General features: G+C 38.4%; 1 protein-coding gene across 1 annotated transcript; it reads right to left on the bottom strand.

Annotated features, from left to right (window-relative positions):
* Positions 1–9,979: 9,979 nt before the first annotated feature.
* LOC139722708 (fasciclin-2-like) lies at positions 9,980–27,639 on the bottom strand. Its single transcript, XM_071633999.1, has 17 exons — positions 27,470–27,639; positions 23,291–23,434; positions 22,189–22,347; positions 20,880–21,023; positions 19,619–19,756; positions 18,979–19,255; positions 18,523–18,721; positions 17,780–17,936; positions 16,810–17,003; positions 16,044–16,137; positions 14,932–15,099; positions 13,788–13,940; positions 13,092–13,214; positions 12,250–12,380; positions 11,409–11,616; positions 10,695–10,908; positions 9,980–10,044 (listed from the first exon to the last, which is right to left on the bottom strand). The coding sequence occupies exons 1-17, from the start codon at positions 27,516–27,518 to the stop codon at positions 9,993–9,995; spliced, it is 2,604 nt and encodes an 867-aa protein (XP_071490100.1). The 5' UTR covers positions 27,519–27,639; the 3' UTR covers positions 9,980–9,992.
* Positions 27,640–27,760: the final 121 nt, after the last annotated feature.

The raw sequence follows: 27,760 nt of genomic DNA on the forward strand, positions 1-27,760 counted from the left end.
AGAAGATGAAGAAGCAGAAAAAAAAAAGACATGAAAGTCTGTCTTCAAAAGACACTGGTCTTCAAAATACACTGCTAAACAAATAGGATTTTAAATTACTCCTGAAAGATGTTATAGAGCTTGAGTCTTTCAGCTCACGAGGAAGTGAATTCCACAGTGTTGGTCCAGCGTGAGCGAAAGCTTCGTCCCCCCCCCCCCCCCCCAGATTTCCTAGAAAACGGAATATGTAAGAGACCTGAAGTTGAGGATCGCAGAGTTCGTGAAGGTTTGTATTGACGAAACAAACAAACATTGTAATCAGGAGCTGTTCCCTCAATAACGTGATAAAGCAAAAGAAGTATCTTAAACCGAATACGCTCCTGTACAGGCAACCAATGAAGACTCTTCAGGATAGCTAGGGGTGATATGACTGCGTTTACTTGACAACGAAACAATACGTGCAGCGGCATTTTGTAGCTTTTGTAATTGGGCAATTTGTGAGTTTGGTAGATTGAAAAACAAACCATTACCGAAATCAAGGCGTGAAGAAATAAGTGCATGAACAAGTGCATGAATATATGTATACATATATATATATATATATATATATATATATATATATATATATATAATATATATATATATATATATATAATATATATATATATATATATATATACATATAAATATATATACATATATATATATATATATATATATATATATATATATATATATATATATATATCCGTTTGGTATATATCCGTCGGGAATATGTGGTTTGTTGAGGATTGATGTGCATATTTATAAAGACACTGATGTAATAGGTCTTTTTATGCATACAAATCATATCAGCCACATTGAGGCGATATAGAGTAAACAATTCACTGGTTCCCCGAAGACAACAATTAATATCTTTTATGAACATTCCATCAGAAAGACAATAAATAAATGATGATTACTTCTTCCACATCTATCATCCTTCTCTCTTCCTGTCTCTCCCTCTCTCATAGCGACCTCCCACTGACCCCCTCTCCATCTTTCTCTCTCTCTCTCACACATACCTTTTTAGATCAACCATAAAAGAATCAATACAGACTGCGATCTTGCTTCCATCATGTTGCAATCCTATGAAGTGGGAATTCCCATCAGCACATGACACACTGACTTGTCATCTGGGTGCAAAAGTTCAGGAATTCATAGAATATTTGCGTAGGAAATGGTCCTGCACTATGAATTAGCAAGATTTCAATAAACAAAGCAAAATCAAAAACCGTTTCAGAAGATACAGCTTTGTAATTATTTTTCTCGTATGAAAATTGTCCATTTCAGAAGCAAGTTTCCGGCTTGGAGTACACCAGTGCTTGTAAATAAAATTACGCTATGATTTCTTTCTCTCTCTCTCTCTCTATCTCTTTTTTTTTTTTTTGGACTTCATTCGCGCGATATAAAGGAACTTACTTTGCGAAAAAAAAATGAGACAGACAGAAAGGCAACTTCTGATGAGACTTAACATCTATCAGTAACAATAATTTCAAACGTTTTAAGTGGAAAATTGTTTACGATCATCCTCACGTCAGTTATAAGATATAATGAACATCTGCTGTCATCTTTGGCTCTCAGTAGCAGTTTGTTTATCTAATATCATTTCAACCTTATGCATTCAAGATAAAACAAGACAAATTTGTTAACACTTATCCTATAACAAAACATCAGTCTGTAACTGATTAAACTATAAGTGTGAAACCAGAACGTGAGAAGGTAATTATTCTAAAAACAACCAAGCAAACAAGAGGCACCATTCCGACTATTGCAGCGTTGGGGTTTGTACAATGACATGTGAACAACAGCAGTTATATAAATGATGCACAGGACAGAGTGGATCGGTGAGAATTGGATGCGCGAGTTTAACTATTTAAACCCACGAGCGCAGCGATTGGGTTTGTGGCTGTTCCAGAATTAAACAAGAGCATCCAATTCTCACTGATCCACGAAAATGGCCTGTGCATCATTTGTGTTATAACATGGGCCCACAACCATTTTCCCCATCATGTGCTCGGTGCACTTACAACACTGTACAAGACTTGAGCCATGCGTTCGGATTTCACCGGACGCATGGCTCAGTGTGGATCAGTAAAAATCAATGCATGACAATTGACCAATCAGATTGCATAGATTCTGAAACCCATTTTATAACGGATAATAGGGTTGCCAGAGAACGAGTACATGTAATATGTTTTCCTCGCAGAGACCGGCATCAGGTCCGCCAGTACCGCAGGGGTAGCGATTGGTGATAACTGCTATACTGTGATGATGTATGTAGGTCCATTGTGGAAAATCGAATGGTTTTTAGCGCTAAAATCATGACGCATCTGGCCTCCTAGTCCTAAAACAAGTATTCTTTTCAAACTTCTTTTTAAGTATATAGAACAGGAACCCGACTAACTTATGGAGAGGCAGTGAAATTAAGGCAGGTTATGAAACGGGAAATTGGAAAAGAACTGATCGTGCTTTATCACCAGCTAAAACAGTGCAGTGTGATTACACAGTGTTGGATCTTAATTAAAAGTTTTCAAAGTTGTTAAAAAGGAGAATTCGATATAGGGCCTACATTGATCCCCTACTACTTTCTTAGTTATGTATTTGAGTTACCTAGTTCAGTCCAACATAGCTCTAATTTTAGTAAATTATTACATGTCCTGCGATTTTGATTGTCTGGTGTTTCTGTGTAAAGCTGTTTTGTTGTTTCTTTGGTTTGTCACGTTTCGTATTGATAGTACAGCTGCATCATACGTGTAGTATTGCTAACAACTCGCAGTCCTGTTTGTATTACTCCATGTTTATTGCGTGCATTCTTAAACACCCTTAGGCCTATGTACAATACAAAAAAAAAAGATTTTTTTCTTTCTTTCTTTCTTTCAAGAAACGTGTGGTAAAATGTGCCTAATTGCCTTAAGAAAACTATCGTGTCCAGTTTTGGGCACTTGTCGAGAATAATTTGTGTTTAAAAGAAAGCTGCTTTCGTTTTTGCTCTGAAGAGTCATAATGTCAGATCTGTACGATTGACATATCTCTGTACAAAGTTTGTGTATTATCTTGTTTGTCTTCGTACAATGTTTTGTTTTGATTTTGTGGCACTGAACGAAATTCGAATGAAGAAAAAAAAAATAATTTATCGCAACGTTCTTCATATCAATGCATTCAAGCATGTCAAGTGAAATACACTGTAAATTGCCCAGTACAATAACCTCCAGATACTGCATGGTTGTTGGACATCGTAAAGGAAATTCAGCCTTTTAATAAACAGAATGACATGAGCACAGGAACAACAGTATACATTCTCAGTAAAATTTGCATGACTTGACAGCACGTGGAAAGATCTCTTAACATCATAATACAAGAGTGAACATCTGGGTCTGCTAGAAATCATGTACAAATGCTGTGTGCTTTGTGCTGACAAAACTACAAACGGCGAATCCAGGGGAAGGGCACCGGACGCGCCCTTCCCCTTTAATTTTTTTTTTTAAACAAAAGAAATAAAAAGAAAAAAATTCTACAGTACACTAACGTGTCGTACTCAGGGACTGAAGTCCATAACTATCACAGCTGTATAAGTAATCTAACAGTATTCCATTACTGTTGACTGTACTTGAAGACCGTGACGATCGGATCTAGTGTGGAAATATTGTGACTGGGATTCCCCACCAGTTTATCGTTGCGCAAGCTACACTCTCTCAAGGGGTGGAGGAAACGAACGTTGAGCCGAGGTCGGGTAAACTTTGACACAGTACGTGTTGGATCTTGTTAAACCAACGTCATTTTCCAACGATGTACTCAATCTGTGTTGGTCCGAAGCCGGGAAGTGACTATGGAGTTACTGCGGCAGATGTAGCTCCTTCGAATTGGATAAACTTTTTAAATATATTTTGTTTAAGTTAGATGTATATGGAATCCCTCATTCTTTCCAAGATGGATTGTGTGTGTGAGTGTGTGAGTATGTGTGTGCATCATCTTCGAAAGATCTTCAACCGACATCACTTCTTGCATCAACGTTAAGTTGGCATAATGAAAAAGAAACACACAATTTCAACGGGCAAGAGATGTTGGTATCAACACATCACCCAACATATCATTTGAAATTCCCGTCTAATTTTCATCCATAAAATTTAAACATTAATCTAGCAAATGTTTTACTACAAATCGAATAAATTTCTTGTGCACATTCGGCACAATTTAAACACTTATCGTTGATACAGCAAGTCTCTAACATAATTCCAGTGTACGGTGTTAAAACGAACATTTTATTTCTTTATTAAATTTTATTTATATATCTATTCATTCATGTTTTCTTTAACAAAATACAGGGTAGGCACATTCAGTTTGCTAACTGCTTTACAATGGCGCCCTGTATATACATAACATGGTTATAATGCAACTCGCGTTAAGTGGTTGTCAGAAAGTTACAACTCACTGGGCAGGTCCAAACAAGTATCTTCATAATGTCTCTCACGGTTGCAACGATTCCCTAATTCCCCTAAAATAACAAGTAACGTTTATGAACATTCCATCAGAATGACAAATAGACAACACATTATTACTTCTTCCACTCTATCATGCTAGCTTTCTTTCTCTTTCTTTATTTCTTCTATCTGTCTCCCTCTCTCTCCCTCTCTCATAGCGAATTCCAACTGACCCTCCCTCTCTATCTCTCTCTCTCTCTCTCTCTCTCTCTCTCTCTCCCTGCCCACATACAATTTTTTATCAACCATAAAAGCATCAATAAAGACTGCAATGCTGCTTCCATCATGTCGCAATCCTATGAAGTGGGAATTCCCATCAGCACATGACACACTGACTTGCCATCTGGTTGTAAAAGTTCTGGAATGTATGGAATATTTGCGTAGGAAACGGTCAAAAACTATGAATTAGCAAGATTTAAAGGGTAAGTCCACCTTCATATATATGTGTATTGAGTAAAGGCAACAATATTAGTAGAACACATCCGTGAAAGTTTTTGGAAAATCGGACAATCCGTTCAAAAGTTATGAATTTTTTAAGTATCTGCTAAGTCACTGCTTGATGAGAAGACTACTACAGTGTATAATGTCACATGCGTAGTACAACGAAATGAGGAAAATAAAAAGAGAAAACTTTAATTTTTGAAGAAAAAAAGTACACATTTCTTTGACGTGTTACTGGGGTATGTAAAGGGCAATATTATTCCCCCTGCTTTCTGAAAGAGAGAAGTCAAGTGTTCTTGTGTTATTCAAGAAAACTGAAAATGTGTTGAATTTTCTTTATTCTTTCTTTATGTCGTTGTACACATGTGACATCACAAGCTGTAGTAGTCTTCTCATCCAGACGTGACTGAGCATAAACTTCAAAAACTTCATAACTTTTGAACACATTGTCCGATTTTCCTCAAAATTTCATTGACGTGTTCTACAAATATTGCTGCATTCACAAAACTCAAAATAATGCCTATGAAGGTGAATTTATCCTTTAACAATAAATAAAGCAGATTTCAAAATCAGAAGGTATACCTTTGAAATTATTCTTTTCGTATGAATAAGGTCCATTTCAAAAACAAGTTTCAGGCTTGGAGTACTAAAATGCGTGTAAACATATTGATATTTGATACTTGATACGAGCGATAATACATGATGAGACAGACAGAAAGGCAACTTCGGATGAGATTGAACATGTATCAGAAACAATAATTCTAATGTTTTGAGTGGAAATTGTGAACGTTCATGCCCACATCAATTATACGCTGTTATATCCTCTGCTGTCATCTTTGGCTCTCAGTAGCAGTTCGTTTAGCTAATATCATTTTAACCTCAGCATTTAAGATAAAACACACAAAAAAAAAAAATAAAAACACGTTAGAAGTTACAATCATTCTAAAAACAAACAAGCAAACAAAAGGCAACATTCCGACTATTGCAACTTTGGGGTTTGTTCAATGACATTCGAAAAACAACAGCGGAAAATAGCGCAGCAAGAGAGAGAGAGAGAGAGAGAGAGAGAGAGAGAGAGAGAGAGAGAGAGAGAGAGAGAGTAATGTGTTTTCCTCGCAGAGACCGGCATCAGGTCCGCCAGTAACGAAAGGGTAGCGATTGGTGATAACTGCTTTAAGTGGCGCTTGAATATGCGATGTAAACAGGTCCATTGTTGAAAGTCGAATGGTTTCTAAAATCATGACGCATCTGGCTTCCTAGGCTTAAAACAAGTATGCTTTTCATTTTTTTTTTTTTTTTTGTTATAAGTTGAACAGGAGCCCGACTCGCTCATGTCGAGGCAGTGAAATCAAGGCAGGTCATAATATAAAATTAGAAATTGAATAAGAACTGATCGTGCATTAAACACCAGCAAGTAATGTGATTACACAGAGTTGGATCTTAATCAAAATGTAAGTCTTCAAAGCTGTTCAAAAAGAGTTGTAGGGCTTATATTGCTCCCCTACCACATTCTTAGTTATATTTGAGTTGAGTGGTTCAGTCCGCCATAACTCTAAGTTTAGTAAATTATTGCAAAGACTGCGATTTTGATAGTCTGTTTACTTGTGGTCATTTGTTTTGTTATTTTTCGTTTTGATATTTTACATGTAGTAAACCCGTAGTCCTGTTTGTATTACTCTATGTTTATTGCGTGCATTCTTAAACACCTTTAGGCCTATATGTACATTATTCTTTTCCTTCCTTTCTTTCAAGAAACAAGTGGTTAGCTGTGCCCAATTGCCTTGAGCAAACAACGGTGTCCTTAGTATGGGAGAACTTGGCAAGAATGTGTGTTTAAATAAAAGAGAATCACGGTTTTCGGTTTTGCTCAAATGCATCATAATAATATGACATTGTATCTCTGTGCAATGTTTGTGTACAATGTAGTTTGTCTATGTACAATGTTTTGTTTTGATTTTGTGAACTTACATTTTGTGGCACTGAACAAAATTCGAATACAGAAAAAAAGCATTAATCGCAACGTTCTTCCTATATAATTAAATTCAAGTGAAATGAATTGCCCGGTTTAATAACCTCCAGATACTGGTTCTTTTACATCAAAAAGGGAATTCAGCCTTTTAATAAACAGAACGACATGAGCACTGTATACATTCCAAGTAAATTTTGTATTACTTAACATCTGAGATCACTTAACAAAATAACATCACTTTAAACACAAGAATGAACATTTGGACTGCTTGAAATCATGTACACATAAATGAAATCAGATTCGTATTTTCATAATCATGCTCGTGAAAGAAGCCACCGGACAAGTGACATTACCGTGGATCAAAATCTAACAAGGCAATGTCTGGTATGTACGTCGTTATACTGACAAAACTAAAAACGGCGGATCCAGGGGGAAGCGCACCGGGTGCGCCCTTCCCCCTCTAATTTTCGTTAAAACGAAAGAAATTAAAAGAAAAAATGCGGATGGGTGCGTGTGCCCCCCCCCCCCCCTTTAATTTTGCAAAGGCGTCCATCGTTTCGGAATTCCTGGTTCCGCCCCTGAAGTGCTCACAAGAAAATAAACAATTGTTTATCTAGAAGAGTGTGATGTGCCCTCTCCACAAACAAACGCACAAAAACAATCGCACAAGTCATAGATAGGCCCTATATACACTACGATTTGGCAAACACCCTACGTGAAATGTCTGAACGTGTTGCTCTTGCCGTCAGACAATAGGCCTAATCATAACTCGTGAACAAGGTCAGTACTGCATGAATGCGTATAACGTGTATTCACCTGAATGCCATCCAAAGGTACATTGTACATTGTACAATGAGAAAGCGCAATGTTTGTAATTTTACACTAATGTGTCGTGTTCAGGGACTGAAGTCTACTATGGTAATCTAATAGTACAGTGTATTCCAATCTGTATGATATTCGTTATGATCAAAGGGAGTACCACTTCCAGAACGGTCATAAAACATTAATGACCAACGAACAGTGCAAACACAATATTTCTGCGGCAGTTTACTGACATTATTATATCATACACGTTCACGCACAAGCACGCAATGCCATTTTTTCAGTGAATGTATATTACGTAAGTTATGCCACACCATATTGGCCAATGAATGAGTAACCAAAGAAGCAAAGCATGTGATACAGCACGTCTAGATGTAGCGTGACTTGACTATAATACAGTTTAGAAGGGGGAAAAGGAATTTTTTTTTTAAGTTACACGCATGTAGGATTTTGCGAGCCTTTCATATAGAGACCTTTGTAAACGAGAGAGATCTTATAAGACTCAGCATTGGAGAGATCCAATCGTCTAAGATTGTAGACATGAGCGTGATATCAGCTCGACGGATCTTAACAAACATAATACAGCGCATTCTTGCGTGTACTTACAAAACTAATATTAGGATACATACTCCCCTTTAAAGTCAATTTTTCTTGCCCCAAACCTCATATTTTATATCAAAGTTAGTGATTCTCAAAACTTGACGTCACGTGATAAAACAAATTGAGTTTGCTACAATAAGACATCACTGCACGTGTAGATTTCTCGTACATAAGTACATACATGTAATATGATTACAATGTACATCACAATGACTTGTATAAAAGATGAAATATCAAATATACCACTTTTGGCAGAAAAGTATGTACATAATCACCGTAATATGTTACAAAATCGATAGTACTGTTTGATTATGATTACATATTTACAAAAGTACCTCACAAAGGAATCAATCTTCGGCGGAAGAAACATTGTGTCCAAAAACATACATACAAACGAACAAACAAACAATCAAACGAACAAACGCAAATCCAATAAGGGACAAACTGAAGAAATGACTTGAAATATGTCTAAAGTATTCCTACATACAGAGTGTTCATCATTCTAGAACGTGCTTGAAAGTCTCTGTTTGTTGCAGGAATTTTCGCACGATCGCAATTTTCGTAGTACGTCGTATCATTATGAATCGTGGTTCATTTTTGACAAGAAAACATCACTCCATGCGAAATTTTATTTTCACACACTGATTTCATTTGAATGAGAAAAAAAAAAGACTTTTCACAGCAACTTGCACTCTTTTTTTCTTATTCTTTCTCTCTCCCTTCAAGTGGGATGAAAGTTGTAATGATGAATTATAGTGGAGGGAATTATACAGTTAACGTCGCCTGGGAGTTAATCCAAGCAGTGGCGGATCCAAAGGGGGGGGGGGGCACCGTGTGTGAGCCCCCATTATTTTTATTTTTTTTTTGTTAAAACAAAAGAAATAAAAAGGAAAAGTGAAATGAAACCCGGAAGTAGCACCAGAAATATTTTTGCGTCCCCCTCCCCCCCCCCCCCTCCTTTTTTTTCAATGAAATTCCTGAATTTGTCCCTGCAAAGGGTCCGGAGAAAATTCTCAGACTTTATGTGAATTTTGTCTTACACAACAGAAGACAAAGCACATGTTTACAGTATAACCATCCAGATGAAAATGATCCGACAAAGCAAAATTTTCGACCTGTACGATGTCGACTTAGGCAATGTAGACTGTACTTGCTAAGTTTTCAACAACATACAATCTTGATTTTGCATTTTTTGTTGTTGGTGTTGTTTCCTTTTATTGGCGATCACATTACAGACATTACTACTCTGCACATGTCATCGCAAGCTATATTAATGAAGGCTAACCTTCGGGTTTAGTATTTCAACCATGTGACAGTCACATATTTCACTGTTAGTGTTTTTATGTTGTTTCATGTCTTTCATGTGTTTCATTTACTTCAGGTATGATGTGAGGAAACTACCACCACTACGTATGTTTGAGCTTCCTCTTAAAATTTTTAATGCACCTGCACCTAGACACAGAGGAAAGTTAGTTGTCATGGTAATTGCTCACAGTCGGTGCTTTGAGAACGAAAGGAGATTTAATGAGTATAAATGATGGACAGAGGTCTTGACCTCCTGCGACCATTCATAAAGAGATCCTCTCGGTGTCCTCTCCACTACTCGCTCCTTTATATTCACAGTAAATAGTTTTCTGGTTTTGGTCTCAAGTTTTAATCGTTCACGGCCTTCCGTCAAAACTCTCCCAGTCCTTTAGATCGTCTTGGACAGTGCTGGGGATATAAAGTATAGCGGGAAATGTCATAAAACACATGCATTGTTTATAAACATAAATTAATGAACATGCCCTTTCATTAACAAAAAAGAACGCATAACAAACCACCAGATACAATGTTTTAAAGAATATCAGATTAAAGAAGCGGGGATTACCAGCTTAACATTTTACACAATTCTCGACAAAAATAGATTTCTGTGTGGTTGTAGAACTGTGGCATGATTTTACCCTCATCCCACTAGATATGCACTCTGTCATTGCAAAGAGGAATAAAATTTCTTGAGACGCATTTTCATTTCATCGACAGGAATGACAATAATGATCAGATGGTAACAGATACAATACTAATCATCGTTAACGTTATCATCATTATCGTCATCAATTATGTGTATTATCATTTTCGTTATCAATAACGTAACATCATTAAAAACATCTTCGTCAATATCATTACCGTTTACATCGTCAACATCAACATAATCATTAAGCATTCTCCTTAACATCATCGTCTTCAACATCATCATCATCTCCGACTCCAGTAGGATTAGAAGGCTCCTCCTCCTACTGCCGATGATGATGTTGATGTTCCAAAATCTATGTTTGTTTGTTTCTTTGTTTGTTTTTAGAACAAAGACATCTGTTTCCCTTTACCTGAATTCGTTCTCCATCTCTATCTGTTCTTTCGTCGATGGGGGCGTCTTTCCACAGCAGGTTACACAGATGAACATGAGCAAGCCGCAGTCGTTGATGCAGAAACAGCAAAGGTCGACCATGATCATGAACACCAAGAGGACGACGAATATGATAGCGATGATGATGCGATTTGAGAAGACAAACCTGTCACCAAAGGGACCCTCCGGCCGAGCTAAATATTTATATCGAAATAGTGGGAAGAATACAGCGGAACATGATTATTTGAATACTAACTAGTATTATGAATCGCATTGACTGAAACGTAAAAAGGGTTTATCTAAATACCAGTTTCTCATGACAAAAACCGGGCATGTAACCTACATTTTGTTGTTGTTGTTGATGATGATGATGATGATGTAAAATTTGATGGAATGCAATTATCACTGTAATGAGTGTGCAGACATGAACTGCAAGAAGTGGAAATTTTGGTCAAATCCATCTTAACCTGAAACGTTATCATGCCTTAGAATAACTATTACGTATTAGTCAATTTGGAATAGCAGGGGAAGTGTAGTTGGAGACAAGACGGAGGCGGTATCTTAGAATCATGGCACGCGTGAAAATAGGGGTGGAAGGGGGAACAATACGGATGGACGTGTAGAGCAGGTGGGAAAGGGGGCATCTTATTGTTGGGTGGAGTCACATCATGGTGGAAGGGAAGGAGGACCTTACTCTTGGGTGTGGTCAGGAAGACAAAGTTTCCAGCCGTTTCCATGGTAATCACTGCCGGGTCACTTTCATCAATGTCATTCTCCGCCCTCAACTCGATGCGGTAGAACATCCCAGGGTTGAGGTTGTCAAGCACCTGGCTGCGACTGTTACCCTTAGCTGTCATTCGTACCGGCCGCGGCCCGAGAGAATCTACTGACGGCCCGTCCACCTGGAGAGTTGATTTTGGTATAAAAAAATTCAATTCTCCACCAGCCAAAAGATAGCATTTTTTACATTACATTGAATCTCTAGCTCCTTCTAATAGAAGATCGTTTCCTCCACATAGTGTTGTTATCATGTTATTGCATTGTATCCAGGATCTGCAAGTACAGCGTTATAGCTAAACGGGTGGAAGGCACAACAAAAAACATGAAGATGTCAAAAGGAATAGATCGAAAGAAAGAAAGTAGAGGAAGAAAAAAAATATCTGCAATGAGGAGTAAATGACGCTCAGGATGAACACTGAGTTAGGGAAGGGTGAATATGAGAAGTTGAACAGTCGAAGCCCAGTAAGAGTAGGAGAAGACGTTAATACATACAATAGGGTCTCTATTTCGAACACAAATAACTGACGAAAAGAGAAGAGAACAAAGCCAGAAACAGATGGCCGATGAGGGCGTACGTCCCATTTAACTGACATTACATTGGTCATTAGTGATGAGTGATGGAGTGTCTGCTTAGTGATTGAGAAATAAAAGTGACATGATAACCACCCCCTTCTCCAAACCCTTCAAAACAACAAACAAATAACTGAATATGACTGAGTCTCACACTGCCACTCCCTAGTTCGTCCATGATATACCTGAGAATATGCTATGAGGTATCGATCGATATCCAACCCTCCATCGTTGATCGGTGGTTCCCATCTCAATGTATACTCGTCACCTTTGTCCGACTCCGGGCGGGAAATTATCGTCGGCATATCGGGTTTACCTATCGAGAGGATAGCGGCAATAAAATCAATAATCTTTTGCTTTTCAGTGTATCAAAAATGCATTTACAAATGAGGTAATAAATTGACTAAACAAACTTAATAATTACGTGAATGAACTGTTGCTGGGCAAGTAAATAAACAAACATAATAACTCAAGAATAAATAGGTTGAGGAATGAAATAATGACGGATTTCATACAAATATACATACGTACCAAGATAAACATATCCATACATGTCTAAAACAATACAAATTAATGGAATAGCTGATAGCAGTAAGACCTTTGTAAGTCTATGATCCCTCGCTTTACTCTAATCGTTTTCCGTCACAGGATTCGCTCTTGTTTCTGTACACGTGTCTTCAGATTCAAATGAGACTTATGAAAACGACAATAGAGTCGCTTGATAATGTATGTTCAATCATCACCGGTATGTTCTGTGAAATGTGGGTTCAATGCAAGTCACTGCACTCCAAATCAACTCCACTCAACTGACTAATCACTAATTGTTCGGGGTTTTTTTTTCCCCTCAAAGACTTTTACGATTATCAACATCTCCTTGAAGAAAGAACCTCCCTTAAAACGTTCCCGCCGGTACTCATGAGCTAGTTGATAATGACGTGAAAGGATGGCCAGGTAGTTGTGTTACTGTTTATTGACATGAATGCATGGCTACATGACAACATGACTTCATGATTACATGATCACTCACTGAAAACATCGGTGTTGACTGTTTTGTTCTCTGTCCACTCCCCAGTACCCAGGTCGTTCATGGCCGCTACACGGACGATATAAATACTCTGTGCGCTTAGTCCAACAAGTAGAATTTCGGTGTCTGAATAGAATGAAAAAATAGTCAGATTTTGTTTTTGATATAATATATAGACATTTAACATTGAAGAAAATGTATGAAAACAACATTATGAAAATGAAAGAAAAACAGAACCAGCCGTTCTCTATAATTGTAATTAATTAGCTTAACCTTCGTAGCGTACAACAGAGAGAGCGCTGTTACAATAAATGGTGGCTTGTTTTATCTCTATCGTCTGCCACTAAAGATTGTAGATGATTTAAAAAATTAGATGATGTAGGTGAAAAAGACCGCCCAAAACAAACAAACAAACAAACAAACAAACAAACAAACAAACAAAACAAAACAAATCAAATCAAATAAAAAAAAAAACATTAAAAAAAGGAAAAGAGATGTTTTGGACAGTGAAACTTCACATGGCCATTGGGGCCTGTTTGGGGCGAGTAAAGAAGTACATGTACTTCAGTTTTTATTAGGACAGAATAATCACGTTCTCCAGAAGCAAGGGTAGGGAAAAATACACGAAACGTTTGGCATGCAAGGACCAACGAAGAGGTGGCGTGCGCCTATTTCTGAGCTATGTACTGCCCTACTTACATTCCTGTGTGACGGGCCTATCCACACACAGTCTCCTTGTTCCAAACGGGCAGCAGATTTGCAGCGTGTTCTCACAGGAATCGAAACACTCTAGCTCGGCTCCGGCGCTAGGGGGCGCTAGTATATCTCGGCAAAGATCAACATCGGAATAGGCTGGAAACGTTGGTATACAAACAAGAAGGGGAGAGAGCATACTGTGATAGACACAACTTGTAACCACGGTGATACATTGAAATGCGTTTGACTGATATATAAAATACATACTTGTGTGAGGCTGTATCCGCATGACTGTGCTCTCCTTTCGATTTTCTAATTAGGTGGTGTCAATAAATTCGCAAGTGGGTGAACATCACAAGCAAATTGATGGTTGGTAGTGTCTATACAACACTATATGAGACTGGTTCCAAATATGCAACACCTTAGAGGTTACATAACAGGTAATATGATTTCCAAAATATGATTGGATGGTATGACAAGATGGAATACTTATTCAATGAATATATTACGAAAGGTATGCAAACAAATAAAGCCAACAGTAAAGAGTATACCACGCCAAGTTTAAGTTGTGTTTATCAAATAAAGTAAATACGATGTACAGGAAGAATGGCTGAAACATCATCAAATTCGGACATGTAATAAAGAATTAATTCCACTTATGTAACAAAAGTATTTAAGCTAATAAACAATTAAGTTTCAAATAGCGACATAGATGGTGACCTCATACAAAGTAAATCATGAGAGGCAAATAGGCTTGTTGAAAAGGATACCTTCACATTAATGATGCAATGATAATATTTGTGGTACAATATATTTTGAAATTAGGTTGACACAAGCCCAACAATGAGCAAAATAACATACAAGAAATATTGAATTCGGAATAATACTTTGCCAAAACGGAAAAAAAAGAGAAAAAATCTACGCCACATGAATTGAAATGAATTTAGATGTATTAAATTGAATTGAATTACAACGAACTGAACTGAATTGAAGCAAATTGATATCTTTTTCAGAACATTATCATTCTAGGTTGAACTTCTATGAAGCCACTATACTTTTCCAATCGCCTGCCCTTTGTCTCACTGATTTAACACAGCCACCATGTTAAAGGCGTAATCGAGTGAAGGACGGGTATCGATCAACATACGATTATCGTAGATGTAGTTCTCTGCCCGGACGTTGAATCGGATCCAGTAACTGACGACATATCCGGTAATCGGTAGATCGCCATCGTCGGTTGGTGGGTAAAATCTTATCTTGATGGTTGAAGCGCTAACGTCGCGAACCTCCAAAGCCAGCGGCCTGGAGGGCTTTGCTGCAGGGGGAAGAAATGTCGGCAGTCAGGGAACACTGTAATAGTTTAATATATCGATACACAGCTTGTCTACGACACTTTTTTGGGGGTGCACTTTATCTGATATATTTTGTATACATGTGACACTTGATAAATACTTTTCTTCCTGGGTTTTATCTGTGAATGTACAAAGACGGGTAAGGTCTGTGCCCAATTTAACTCACTGTTCTTTACATTGAAAGACGACGTAACTCTTCAAGATAAATTCATTAACAATCGGCATGACATTTAGCTTTCTCTGCTGCGTGTGATTTCTTCCCTCAGTTGAGAATAATTTGAGATATAAGATTTTCTAATCTTTATAAGTTTGTAAGTTAGGCGGCATAAACCTGAAAGTATGACTTCGAATCCCTTACTTGTATCTATCAGGATACCGTTGTGCCTTTACTGATGATAAGCCAATGATATCCACTTCATAACAGCAATACTTGTTCATTTTGAACAATAACTATTGGGTCACTATCTTTTTATCTTGCCTGGCAGGGGTTGCCGTGTGTGTGTTATTTTTTTCCCCTCCACTTTGAAATACACACTTAGATGTTTCCTAACAAAAATTGCTGAAGGGTCTTCTATCCGGAATATCCCTGCTCCTCAGCCTTATTGAAAAGACCAATCTGAGAGAGCATTCAGAGTACAAAATCTTACATTTCTTTTTCCTCTCAGGACCCAGCTACGAGCTGTACCATCCATGTACACATGCGATACTCATTGTATCTAAATACAATAATCTCTGGAAGCAATTTTGTTATTAGTTCTTGTGTTTATGCTCTCTGATCGTTAAGAACATTTCTGTCGTAAAAATGGAATGGATAGAATTTGAATCAATCATATTAGTCAGCAGGTCTACAGCAGCACGAAGCGAATCAACCATCGGAACCTCCGAGTCACCCTCCCGCCGATCTTACCCGCTTTGATCAGCTCCTGACGATATCTCAGGTATCCCTCGGAGTTTCTCGCCTCACAGAAGTAGGCTCCGAAGTCTTCCAGCTGAGGAACAATCTATCAGACATGTGACAAAGGTAAAGAAGAGACTAAGGATAACGACCTCTGCTGTGTACTCTTTCTAAATTGTTGTGTCTCCTCCTTTCGAAAAAGACGTAAATCACATACAGACATATTCATTACGAACCCTGGTACCTAGCTACTGAAAATAGATGTTATATATTTCCAAAGGGGTGCATGCTAGTGCATCTGCGTCAGGCCTTAGAAAGGAATTCTCTTAGTCTTTTCTTCTCAAAGAATAAACAACATGAGGAATTAGATTTGTGGGCAAGAAGTAAGGAACAATAGCGATCTAATATTTTATACAGACTAATGATTTATAAAGACAGCTTGACACTGATAACAGAGTTAGAAGGGAAGCAATCTGTCATTGGGAACGAGACTCTGTTGTCATCGGTTTGGTGCATGTTTTCTGATGCAATAAGTGAAGGAACAATTGTTAACTTAATAACAAAATCTAATTTTTCCTACATTTCTCCTTTTTTTTTCACATGGGCTTGCAAAACCTTGGAACATCTAATCACGCTTCCATTGATTCCTGCTATCCAGATGAATTTTGTTAAATGCAGGTGGATTTAAAATAGAATTAAACTACGTCCAGGGAGGATAGGAAAGATCCGTACACCGCCATGCACTTCTAATATAAAATCGTTTGCTGTTAGTACTCACGTGAACAATCGTCACGCCAGTGGGGAGATTCGACAGGAAATCAATGTGATCGGTTTCGTTCAACCGATAGTTGTTCCGGAACCATCTGAGCGTAGGATTAGGGTATCCAAGGAAAGCACACGTCAGGTTGGTCGGATTACCTTCCCATGATATCGTCCGATAGGGCGTTCTAGTCTGATCAATGATCGGTGCATCTGAAGTACATAGACATTCAACATGAAAATACGCATGAGTTAATTTTGTTGAAAGTCAAAAATCGATGATATTCAGAAGATATCCCAATATATTCTGTCATCAATTTCGTTAACAGCACAACTTGGTTACAACCTCAGCTATAAAATGTGAGTGCTATATTTTCTCATTTAGATTCAACAGACTCGAAATTTCATTTCGTGTCATTTGCCTTCTTTTTATTATCCCCTCCCTCCTCCTTCTCCTGGTCATCATCCAGTTTTCATCTTCCATTCTTCTTCTTGTTATCAGAACCATTATTCTGCATCCTCCGCCATTTTTCTTCGTAGACTGCTACTACTGTTATGACTTCTAGTTGTGATTGTCCTTGTTCTCTGATCGGGCTAAGTAGAATCAGGCTACAAATATGTGCCAAAGCTTTATGCCAAAACTACAAAGAGTGAACTCAGTAGATGCGCAAATACAATTTCTTAAGTGCAGTCTTTAATTCCAATCCCTTTCTGAGCTTGATTTACAGAGAGCCAAAATGATGTAATTTATTGGACATTTTATCGTTCATTCACCGGAATGCCTATAGGCTGCCAGCAGTGTGCGATTGGTAAATAGATTTTTTTAATTGGCTTAAACTGCTCTAATCACTTAAGAATTCGATTCCGAAAAAAAAGGAATTCACATAAGATAGTGACTGATTGACTGATCGACCAAATTAGTTGATATACCTTATTTTACTTATACCTCTATCTTTAGATTAAAGAAATAGGATCCTTGCTATCCTCACATTCTACTCTTAGGATGTGGTGTACATAGAACTCTCCAGCTCGGCTCTCCGCGAAGCAGCTCCATTGGCCCTCGTGGACTCTCTGGGCATTCTCGATGGTCAGCGTGAGGGCGCCAGTCTGGTCATCCCTTGTGACCACCACACGGGAATCGTCCGGCTGAAGCAGTACGAAAATCAACAAGACAATAATGATAATGACAACAATCATGTTGATACTTATAAAAGTATTTTTTTTTTTTTGGGGGGGGGGGGTAATTTGTTAGCACTCTGAGCCTCATGAGGAGACAGGGGTGCTGTGGCATAGTGCAGGAGGAAACGAGTTCAAATCCCGCCAAGTGCTGACGTCCTTGGACAATATGTTTTTACTCACCATGTCCCTCTCGACCCAGGTGTATAAATGGCTACCTGGGTAATAATAATGGCAGGGCCCTCTGGTAAAGCAGTGGTACCACTGAAGAGGCTACCCAGGGTAAATAAGACCTTAACATTATCATTATAAGAGCACATCAAGCATTCATTGTATTGTATTGCAGTATAATAATCACAACCACGATGACATAAGGGACATGAAGTGACATAAGTTGAAATGGCTAGGTTTGAATGCCCGCTTGTGAGCAACTTGTCAGCTAGGTGAAGGTGAGTCATGAAGGCCGACTTGGACATAGACATTACATTAGTATGCACTTGCAAAATAATATGCGACAAATTAGACATTGCAGCCTCCTGCATTCCAAACGACGTACCTGTGACCCGAGGAAAAGTTCGTCCTCACGCTCCAGTCCATCTCGTCGCCATGACAACGTGGCCTCGGAGTTACTCTGTGTGTTGGCGCACTGGAAGCTGACCGTCTGGGGGCGCTCTTCAGACACGACAATGGTGACGGCTTGGTTGAGTGTGGGTGGGACGAGTACGGTTAAGAGAAATGACTTGCTGATTGATGTCCTGTGGTAGTTCGTAGGAGAGGAGAGAAAAAGTAAAAAAATCATGAAATTCAATTTCTTTAAAGCATTGTCATAAAAACGCAAGTCCAAAATCTTTTTTTTTTAATTCTTAGTCCACGGTTTCTCATCGGAGACATAGGGACAAATGAACTGTTTCAAGCCTGAATGCATGGAAGAAAATGATACTACTGCAACAACACTTTCGTTTCTTAAAATCAAAGTCGATAAAAAGAACAAATAAACAATAACGATTCATACCTAAATTTCGAGCCCACTGGATCATTGTTGGCCGTACACTCAAAGACGAAGATATTGCCACTTTGCGGGAGTTCTACATTAATAATGGTGAGGAACTCTCCGTCGTCTGACAGCGAGTACCGCGGGTCGTCGTTTGTGATGTTGCGCTCCACCGCTCCCGTTCGGTCCGTCCAGGTGTAGGTCGGGGGTGGGTTCCCTCGAGCTCGACACTGAATGACCACCGTGGTGCCTACCACTTCTTCACGATTCCCTGGCGCGACTTCCCAGGTTGGGGGCACTGTGGCAGTGAGAATGTGGAGATTATTCCGTTATTAATGCATTCCTTTCCTGCTTGTTTTATGTAAAAAAATCAAATTAACCAAAAATAATCATCGTTGGTTGTTTGACTAGGATAATGAACGTTTCACTAGGATCATGAACGTTTCACTATACTTGGATAGGGTGGCAGGCACCCTTTATCACTTCAAACGACTGGCAGTCAGTGATATCTATTTATCAGTGACGGCTATCAACTCTTTGTATCTTTAGACTTTGCAAAATCCCCTTTTCTCCTTAGGGTTTCCTTTCAAGCTAATCTAGCTCCCCCCCCCCCCCCCAAACTTCACTTTCCTTGGGACGTACAACAGACATAGCCACCTACCTTGGACCACGACGTTGATGTCGAGAACGGAGGTCGAGCCGCTGTTTGGGTAGTACGCACTACACGTGTAGATCCCTTGGTCTGCCTCGATGATGTTGTGTACCGTGAGTTGACCGAACACGATGGAATACTTGATGTCTGTCCAAAAATTCAGAGAGGTATTACAGCGAGTTGAAGGACAAGCGCGTCCGTGCTCTATGTTTGACTAACACAAATTCTTCAGAAACCAGTACATGCTCTTATAAGGTCACTGGATTAGAAGTATTATGCATCATGATTATATTCGTACAGATGTTTGGCAAGTATCCAAAATGAACAAGCATGGGACTTGAAGAGGGACACCTTACCGGTATATTAGAGAATGAGAAAAAATGATAATTGGTAAACTCTCTAAAACTACAAAATGTATAGCTACATTCAAGGACAAACACTATTCAAATTTCGTGCAACACAATTATCAAGGAGTCCTTAAAGGACAAGTTCACCTTCATAGACATGTGGGTTGAGTGAATGCAGCAATATTAGTAGAACACATCAGTGAGAGTTTGAGGAAGATCGCACAATCCGTTCAAAAGTTATGAATTTTTGAAGTTTCTGCTCAGTCACGGCTGGATGAGAAGACTACTATAGCTTGTGATGTCATATGAGTACAACTATATAAAGAAAGTATAAAGAAAATTCAAGATATTCTCACTTTTCTCACATAATAAAAGAACACTCGACTTCCCTCTTTCAGATGTCAGGGGAAATAATATTACCCCTAACATAAGTCAGTAACATGTCGAAAAAATGTGCACTTTATTCAAAAAGTCAAGTTTTGTGAAATTCTCTTTTTATTTTCCTTATATTGTTGTACGCATGTGACATCATACACTGTAGTAGTCTTCTCCTCCAGCAGTGATTGCACAGATACTTTAAAAATTCATAACTTTTGAACGGATTGTCGGATTTTCCCCAAACTTTCACTGATGTGTTCTACTAATATTGCTGCATTCACTCAATCCACATGTATATGAAGGTGAACTTGTCCTTTAAGCCCAGAGCACTCTATAAACCAGCCGCAGTACGTCTGCCAAGAGTTAAAATTATCTATTATATGTAAATGATATTACAAAGTTGATTTTCTTTTACAAAGTTACATGCGATCTAGCAGGCATTATTTTGATTCATAGTTGCTAGGGAATAGCGTGGCTGCTTGGAAACGCCTTTGCATAAAAGCTATTAGAAATGACAATAGAAATATAGCACGGCGCAATCGTACCTCTCGGATCGACGGAGTCGCGGTCCTTGGACCAGGCGATTTCCAGCGTGTCACGGGGCTCAGCGGTGCAGAACAACGTGCCCGTCGTGTTGAAGATTAGTCGTTGGTTTTGCTCCTCTTCTTGGCGCGTGAAACGAATTAGCTCTAGATCGGGTGAAAACAAGTAAAACAAGGCGTTTTGGTGAAAGTGGATTGGCACCTGTTTGACTGGTATGGTATGTGGGGTGGAGACTAGGGTACAGTATGATCCCTTATCCTTCGACCTGTGTATCAATGGGAAAGCTTGACTGTAGGATACAGGTATGGAGAGTGGGAGGTGAAGAATTAAAGATAAATAGGTGGTGGGACGTTAAGATAGATGGGAGATATGGAGAGATAGATAAAACAAATAGATAGATGGAAGGTGTAGATAGATAGATAGAGAGAGAGAGAGAGAGAGAGAGAGACAGACAGACAGATAGATATATAGACAGATAGATACACACAAAAAGATCGACATTTGCAGACATATAGACAGACAGGCAGATAGAAAGATAGATATATTGATAGATAGATAGATAGATAGATAGATAGATAGATAGATCGATAGATGGATAAATAGATCGACTGATAGATAGACACAGATATGACTGTAGATAGGTGGATGGAAAGGTAGGTCGACTGATGCTTTTTTGTGTAACACAGACACATTGAAGAAGAATAATGTATGAACCAAAATATAAAATGGTAAATTTTTAATAACGAACAAATATCCTGAATGAGACTGATTGATGATTTCATAGAAATATGAAGAGTTTGTTTGCAAAAACCGATAAGACCATATTTGCCAAATGGAGATAATTGCGATTAAAGGTCGAGAAAAACAAGGAGAATAATAAGAACATTTTTGCTTCTTTTGACCATAACTTCGAAAATGTACCTTTGTATGTAGTGACCAATATATCATTTAAAAGGTATTATTTTGCACTTTACGACAGAGACTGTACTTCAAAATCTTCAAAAATGGACTTATCGGTTTTTGCAAACAAACTCTTCATATGTTCTTCTTTCACAAACAAATATATTTACCATACGGCTGAAAAAAAAAATCCTATTTCAGGTTGCCGTGGTTACCGTCTCCTTATTAAAAACTGTTAAAACAATATGTTTAAACCTAAATCCTCCTGAAATCTCGTAATTCGGGTCTTTTGATACGACTGTTTTGGTAGACATCGCTAGAAGATGACGATAAAAGGAAAGATGATCTGAGCAATGTTGTTGTTGTTTTTTCACTTCTTCTTCTTTCGATCATATCGATATCCTCACTCACCCTGCACGATCACGATCCTCGACTGCGTCTGGTGACCTGGAGCCCTGCACGAATAGCCGCCCCCATCGGTGACTATTACATTGGTCAGGTGAAGTCTGGTCACTTTGTGAAAGTCCGTGGGGTCGATGGAGTTTGTGATGTACACACGGTTACCGGATCCTGTGGATTGTTAATCAGAATAGTAAAGCATATCTCATGATTATTTTGTAAATGCTATCATACACATGTACACTGGAACTGAAAGCGCCCTTCAGTGTTAGCGTTTTCTAAATTCATTCATAAGATTTTGGGACTGATGCCAAATTTTCACTTTGGCGTGCCAGACAAATCTGCGGATATTATTTTTTTTTTCTCTCTCTCTCTGTCTCTCTTCATTTAACGTAAGTTTCGAACAGAAGACCTTCTGCCGTTTAGCAGAATTATGAGTGAATACTGTACGAAGAATTACATTGCATGGTCGTTCACTAAAAGCACTAAATAATTTTTACTAAGAATAAACACAATTGAGTAACTGAATAATTACGTACCGGTACTACAGAAGGAAAAAATGTACAGCATAATAAGCTTTAATCACTCTGACATATCCGTTGACAAACTGATACTATAAGGACATCCTACATCAGTTTAATCCAATAGAAGAGCTAACAATATTCTGCATTCTTCTTTTATGGAAACAGATTACGATATCGGAAGTGAGAAAGTGAAAGGAGTGATATAAATCACTGTTCCAAACATTTACATGTGAAAATCAAGGAGGACAAAGACTTATCAATTGTGATAGTCGTGATTTTTTCTGCAGCACAATGGACATACATGTAGGGTAAATTCCACAATGAATGAGCCGACAAATTCTCCTGTCAAGGCATGAAAATTATCAAATCTTTCGGGGGAAAGCATCCTGCAGAATGAGCCTCCTTTCAGAACACGTTCATTTGACCAGGTAAACAAAGGAAATAAACAAACAATAAAATAAAAGGGAGTGATTGCAACAGTCTATTTCTCTGTTATCTTTATTCACGTAAAACAGTAGTCTCTAAATTCAAACCGTTGTGTAAGGGGAGGTCTATCCATTAGCCATTGATAGTATTCAAGTTTGACTGACCTCCGGAACTGGTATAGATGGGATCACCGTAGGGGTCGTCCCACTCTGGCTGGGGTCCGTCTACATCGAAGTTCTCGCAGGTCAGGATTCCCGATCCGCCGACCTGTAAGGTCAACGACCCCGGTGGATTCACGGTAAGGGCATCTAATGTCAACATTTAGAGAGAGAGGAAGAGAAAGAGGGTGATAGAGAAGGAGAGAGGGGCAGATAGAAGACATGGAGACAGATAATGGAAGTTGGAGAATGTAGAAATAGGAGGAGGATAAGAAAAGAATATTTACATGAGAGAAGACAGATTGAGCCAGGGAGGAGGGCAAGAAAGACCGTGAGAGTGGGGTTTGGGAATGTGTTTAGTACATGGGTAAGAAATATAAAGATGGTAAGAGAGAGCGACAGAGAGAGAGAAAGAGAGAGAGAGAGAGAGAGAGGGAGAGGGAGAGAGAGAGGAAATAGAAGATGGCCAGGGGGATGAATAGAAGACGATTCATTGAAGGGGTCCGAGAAAAACAGAAAGAAAAAGACATGATTGAGAAAAGTTAATCAAAAGCGTTCGATCTGTAACGTTATAATATCTTTGACTGAATAATATATTCCGCAATGGATAATATGATTTCATTATCATGAAGATACATGTAAGTCAACATCGTAATATATAGATAAGGCTTTCACATCAACTAGAGTACTTACATGTAGACTATCTGAAAAAAACAACAACAACAACAACATAGTTTTCCTTTTCGTCCTTGGAACTACTTTGATCATAGCCATCATCTCTCTCTCTCTCTCTCTCTCTGTCTCATCCGTGAAATCATCTTCGTTTCTTAGTGCTTGTAAACATCTTTCACAGACTTTTAAAAGAAGCGTGAGTTTGCAAATAATCGCACACAGTGTTCGAAGTCTCCCCCACACGACAAACATGACTTTTCTGGTTACATCTTTTTGAACAAATAGGGACAAAACTTCAACTCTATTAGCTCTCTCGATTTAAGCAAACAAAGCACGTGTTCCTGTACCTTAAAAAGACCAGACATGGTGAAAATGGTTGGTGCACTTTTTTTCAATGGACGCAATGTAAACTTTCCTTGTGAACAAAAGTTGGTGCACTCTTTTTCTTCCTTCTTTTTTTTTCTTTTTTTGTTGCAATCCAGTCATACATGTATCAAGTATTTTTTTTTTCAAAATCATTGTGGAAAAAAAAATTATAAATACATAAATATATCTTGATATTTACGAAGTCTATGTCTGCATGGAGCCTACAACTATTTTCGTATGCGCATGTGATTATTTTTTCTATAAATCAAAATTCTTAGTTGTTCTTGTATAAGGAGAACTAAAGACCAGTGTTTTTATTTGGTGAATTCTTACAATATCTATCAGTTATACTCTGTGTTTGAATAAGTCACAACTTAAAGATACCACTAAAGAGCAGTGTATGCACACAGACATACACGTAGAGCCCTGTAACATTGCAGTGTGTGTATTTCCCGTGTACAGATGTAGTAATCAGAAATCAAGCGATGAATAACACTTGCGTCCACACCATCCTTGCTGTTGGCGGCAATATCTCAAACTCTTATTGTAGTAAATAGACCATTACAATGTAATTCTGTCAACGTATCATATTCCATATGTATCATCGTTCCGGGATGTACATGTATTTCTGTACATACACTTTTTGTCAATTGCATCGCAAAAGGAGTCTGTATACTGTAGCTGACAACAATTATGATAGCCTCTTCCGTATGAATAACATCCTCGCAAAATGTCCTACCCCACCAACATAGGTGTCCCTGCGGCCTTAATAGGCAAAAATTACTGCAGTTCACATGTACTGTAGTGTACTAGTGCTAGCAAGGGCGTTATACTGAAGCTCCTTGGTACTAGCACTTAAAATGATCTAAAAGGATCGTCCTTTACGGTGACAGTACATTGAGTCTCTGCTCCTAAAGAGATGACTAGTTCCTTGCTGCAAGAAACCAAGGCAAAACTGTTCTGTTTTTGAAGTTGATACTGATGGCAGGTTAAACCCCAGACACAATGACTGCCATTACTGGCAGTTCACTGTAGTCCACATTATTGTGGTTAATCCATTAGAAAAGTTCACTCTCATTGTCATTTACGGTTCCTGCATGAAGTCTATTCACGCTCATATTTCGTACTTCAAGAGCCACATATTTATCATACTGTCCGTATGGTTACTTCTTTGGAATCTCATTCCCCTACGATAAAAACAATCATGCAAATACAACAAAACGCATGATGCCCTTACACAATATGTCATGATGATACCGAATTATATTCGACTGGGTAGCCTCACACAGAACAGAATGAACAGAAGTAACTTAAGTTTACAGTATAGATTATGGTGATTCGAGTATTAAATGAGCTGCACTACTTATACAGTCTGTGAGAGAATTTAAGTTATCTACATTCAATGTACGTGTGTAGTTAATTGTATACTCTCTAAAACAAATCGAGTGAAAATATTAAATCTTAAAGGAGTGAATACAAAAAAGAGTGAAATTGGAGTGAAATTGGAGTGAATTTTGAGTGAAAATGTTGATTTTCACTAATTCTAGAGTAACCTCAGGGATCACTCGAAAATTTTGGAGTGATCCCTGAGGTCACACTAAAAAGAGTGAAAATGAAAATTTTCACTCAAAATTCACTCCAATTTCAAAATAAATTCACACTTTTTTTGTCTTCACTCCTGTGAAAATGTATATTTTCACTCGATTTGTTTTAGAGAGTACTTATTTCCCTGCTATACACCTATGACGAATCTCTCTCCCCCATTAGCATCCACGTGCGAGGTTGTTAAATTCCTCTAATGTCAGACGGTGATCCTTTGTGTAGGATTCTATGACCTTTGACTCCTAAAACGTCATTGACCCGGAATGCTGAAATCTGATGCACAGCTTGATACAGACGGCCATGAATTTAAGAGTTGCCGTGGAAACCGAAGTGTAGTTTGTACTTTTAGCCTTTTTTCTGTCGCTATTATATTCCCTCTTCTCTGACTTCTCTCTTTTCTTTTTCTTCCTCCTTTTTATGTGCAGGGGATGGAGCATTATCATTTATTTCGACTCGACAACCATGAAATAATATCGCACAGTGATGAGTGAAAGCCCGACCACTAATAATCCTTGTTTTTTTTTTCCTCCTTTGAACATCAGGATAATCACCCTCCTTCAATCGTGTAGTGTAACTTGGTACAGCTAATGTAGCTGTAGGCCTACATTCATCCAGTGTTTGAGGGTGTTATGAGTGCTGATAAATATGTTCGGAGCTCTTTTTTTTTTACGGTGACATATTGAGTAAAGTGTATATCAGGTTGAATTACATCATGCCTTCCTACACATTCCTGTCAACCACACATACTGCGGTGTATATACGTACATTGTGTACAACATATTGTATACTTGTTATGCTCAGAGTCGGTCGGATTGAGTCAAACGATGACGAATGACTGTTGTTTGTGATATAATCGTGTAGTACAGGGTTCTCCAAACGATGCGATAGCACAACATGAAAACACCGACGTGGGGATGTATTGATCAGTCATGATACACGGTCTTTCATACATAGCAATTCAGTTCCATGTTTACTGAACAGTTAAAAATACAGCTAGAATTGTACTCGAGTACAATTCTAGCTGTATTTTTAACTGTTCAGTAAACAGCCAGTTGGCTGTTCTTCTCTTCTATGTTCAGTGGATTTGTCTTGTTCAATTCTTGATTTTAGTCAGAAGCCAAACGGCTCCAAACATCCAAGCATTATCTGATTTGGATTTGCTACCAATCAATATAACAACGCAACGCAACGCAACGAGGGCTTTTCATTCATTATGGTCGTTGAAAACATTCCGCATTTTTCGACGGAATTCACGCTGTTTCTTCTCATCGTGTATCAATTTTCCGCAATCCTGGATGTAAGTTGCTACATATGTACCATGACAATGTATTATGGAACTGGATGAATGCATCATTTTACTCGTATTTTGTGGTAATATACTATATATAATTGTGATCATATGTTTCCCTTTCGGTGAATACGTAAACGTATATACAGCTGTAGTTCAAATAACAGATCCATACATATCACATTCAAGGTTCAAATTGGTTCGAGATTGCATACAACGGTGCGTCATCTCTACACATTAAACCTTACTATCCTTACCTGCTAGGAGGGGAAGTAAAGCCGTTAAAAGCGTTATCCAAACTATCATCTTGGTTCCTGTCTGTCGCACTGTGCTGAGGATGAAATATCGTAGGAATGTCCTCCAGGAAATACACACACTTCTTGGATGCTGACTGAGAAAGTGTTATCAACGCATACTTGGTCCTGTGTTCGTGTTGTTGCGCGCGGAGAGCAGAGAGTCTGTGTACAATGCATACTAGAATACGGTCCTATGTGCTTGCATCCAGCCATTCAACGCACAGAGCTCTTGCATTCCCGGTTTATACACGG

The sequence above is a fragment of the Diadema antillarum genome, unplaced genomic scaffold (assembly GCF_040938485.1).
Source record: "Diadema antillarum isolate AM-2024a unplaced genomic scaffold, OU_Dant_1.0 scf00000170, whole genome shotgun sequence".
Taxonomy (NCBI): domain Eukaryota; kingdom Metazoa; phylum Echinodermata; class Echinoidea; order Diadematoida; family Diadematidae; genus Diadema; species Diadema antillarum.

Coding starts and splice junctions, on each gene's coding strand:
- LOC139722708 (XM_071633999.1), bottom strand. CDS start 27,518: ATGATAGTTTGGATAACGCTTTTAACGGCTTTACTTCCCCTCCTAGCA. Junction 19,256..19,618: donor CATCAACGTCGTGGTCCAAG/GTAGGTGGCTAT, acceptor TCACTGCCACAG/TGCCCCCAACCTGGGAAGTC. Junction 16,138..16,809: donor CTGGCGTGACGATTGTTCAC/GTGAGTACTAAC, acceptor CATGTCTGATAG/ATTGTTCCTCAGCTGGAAGA.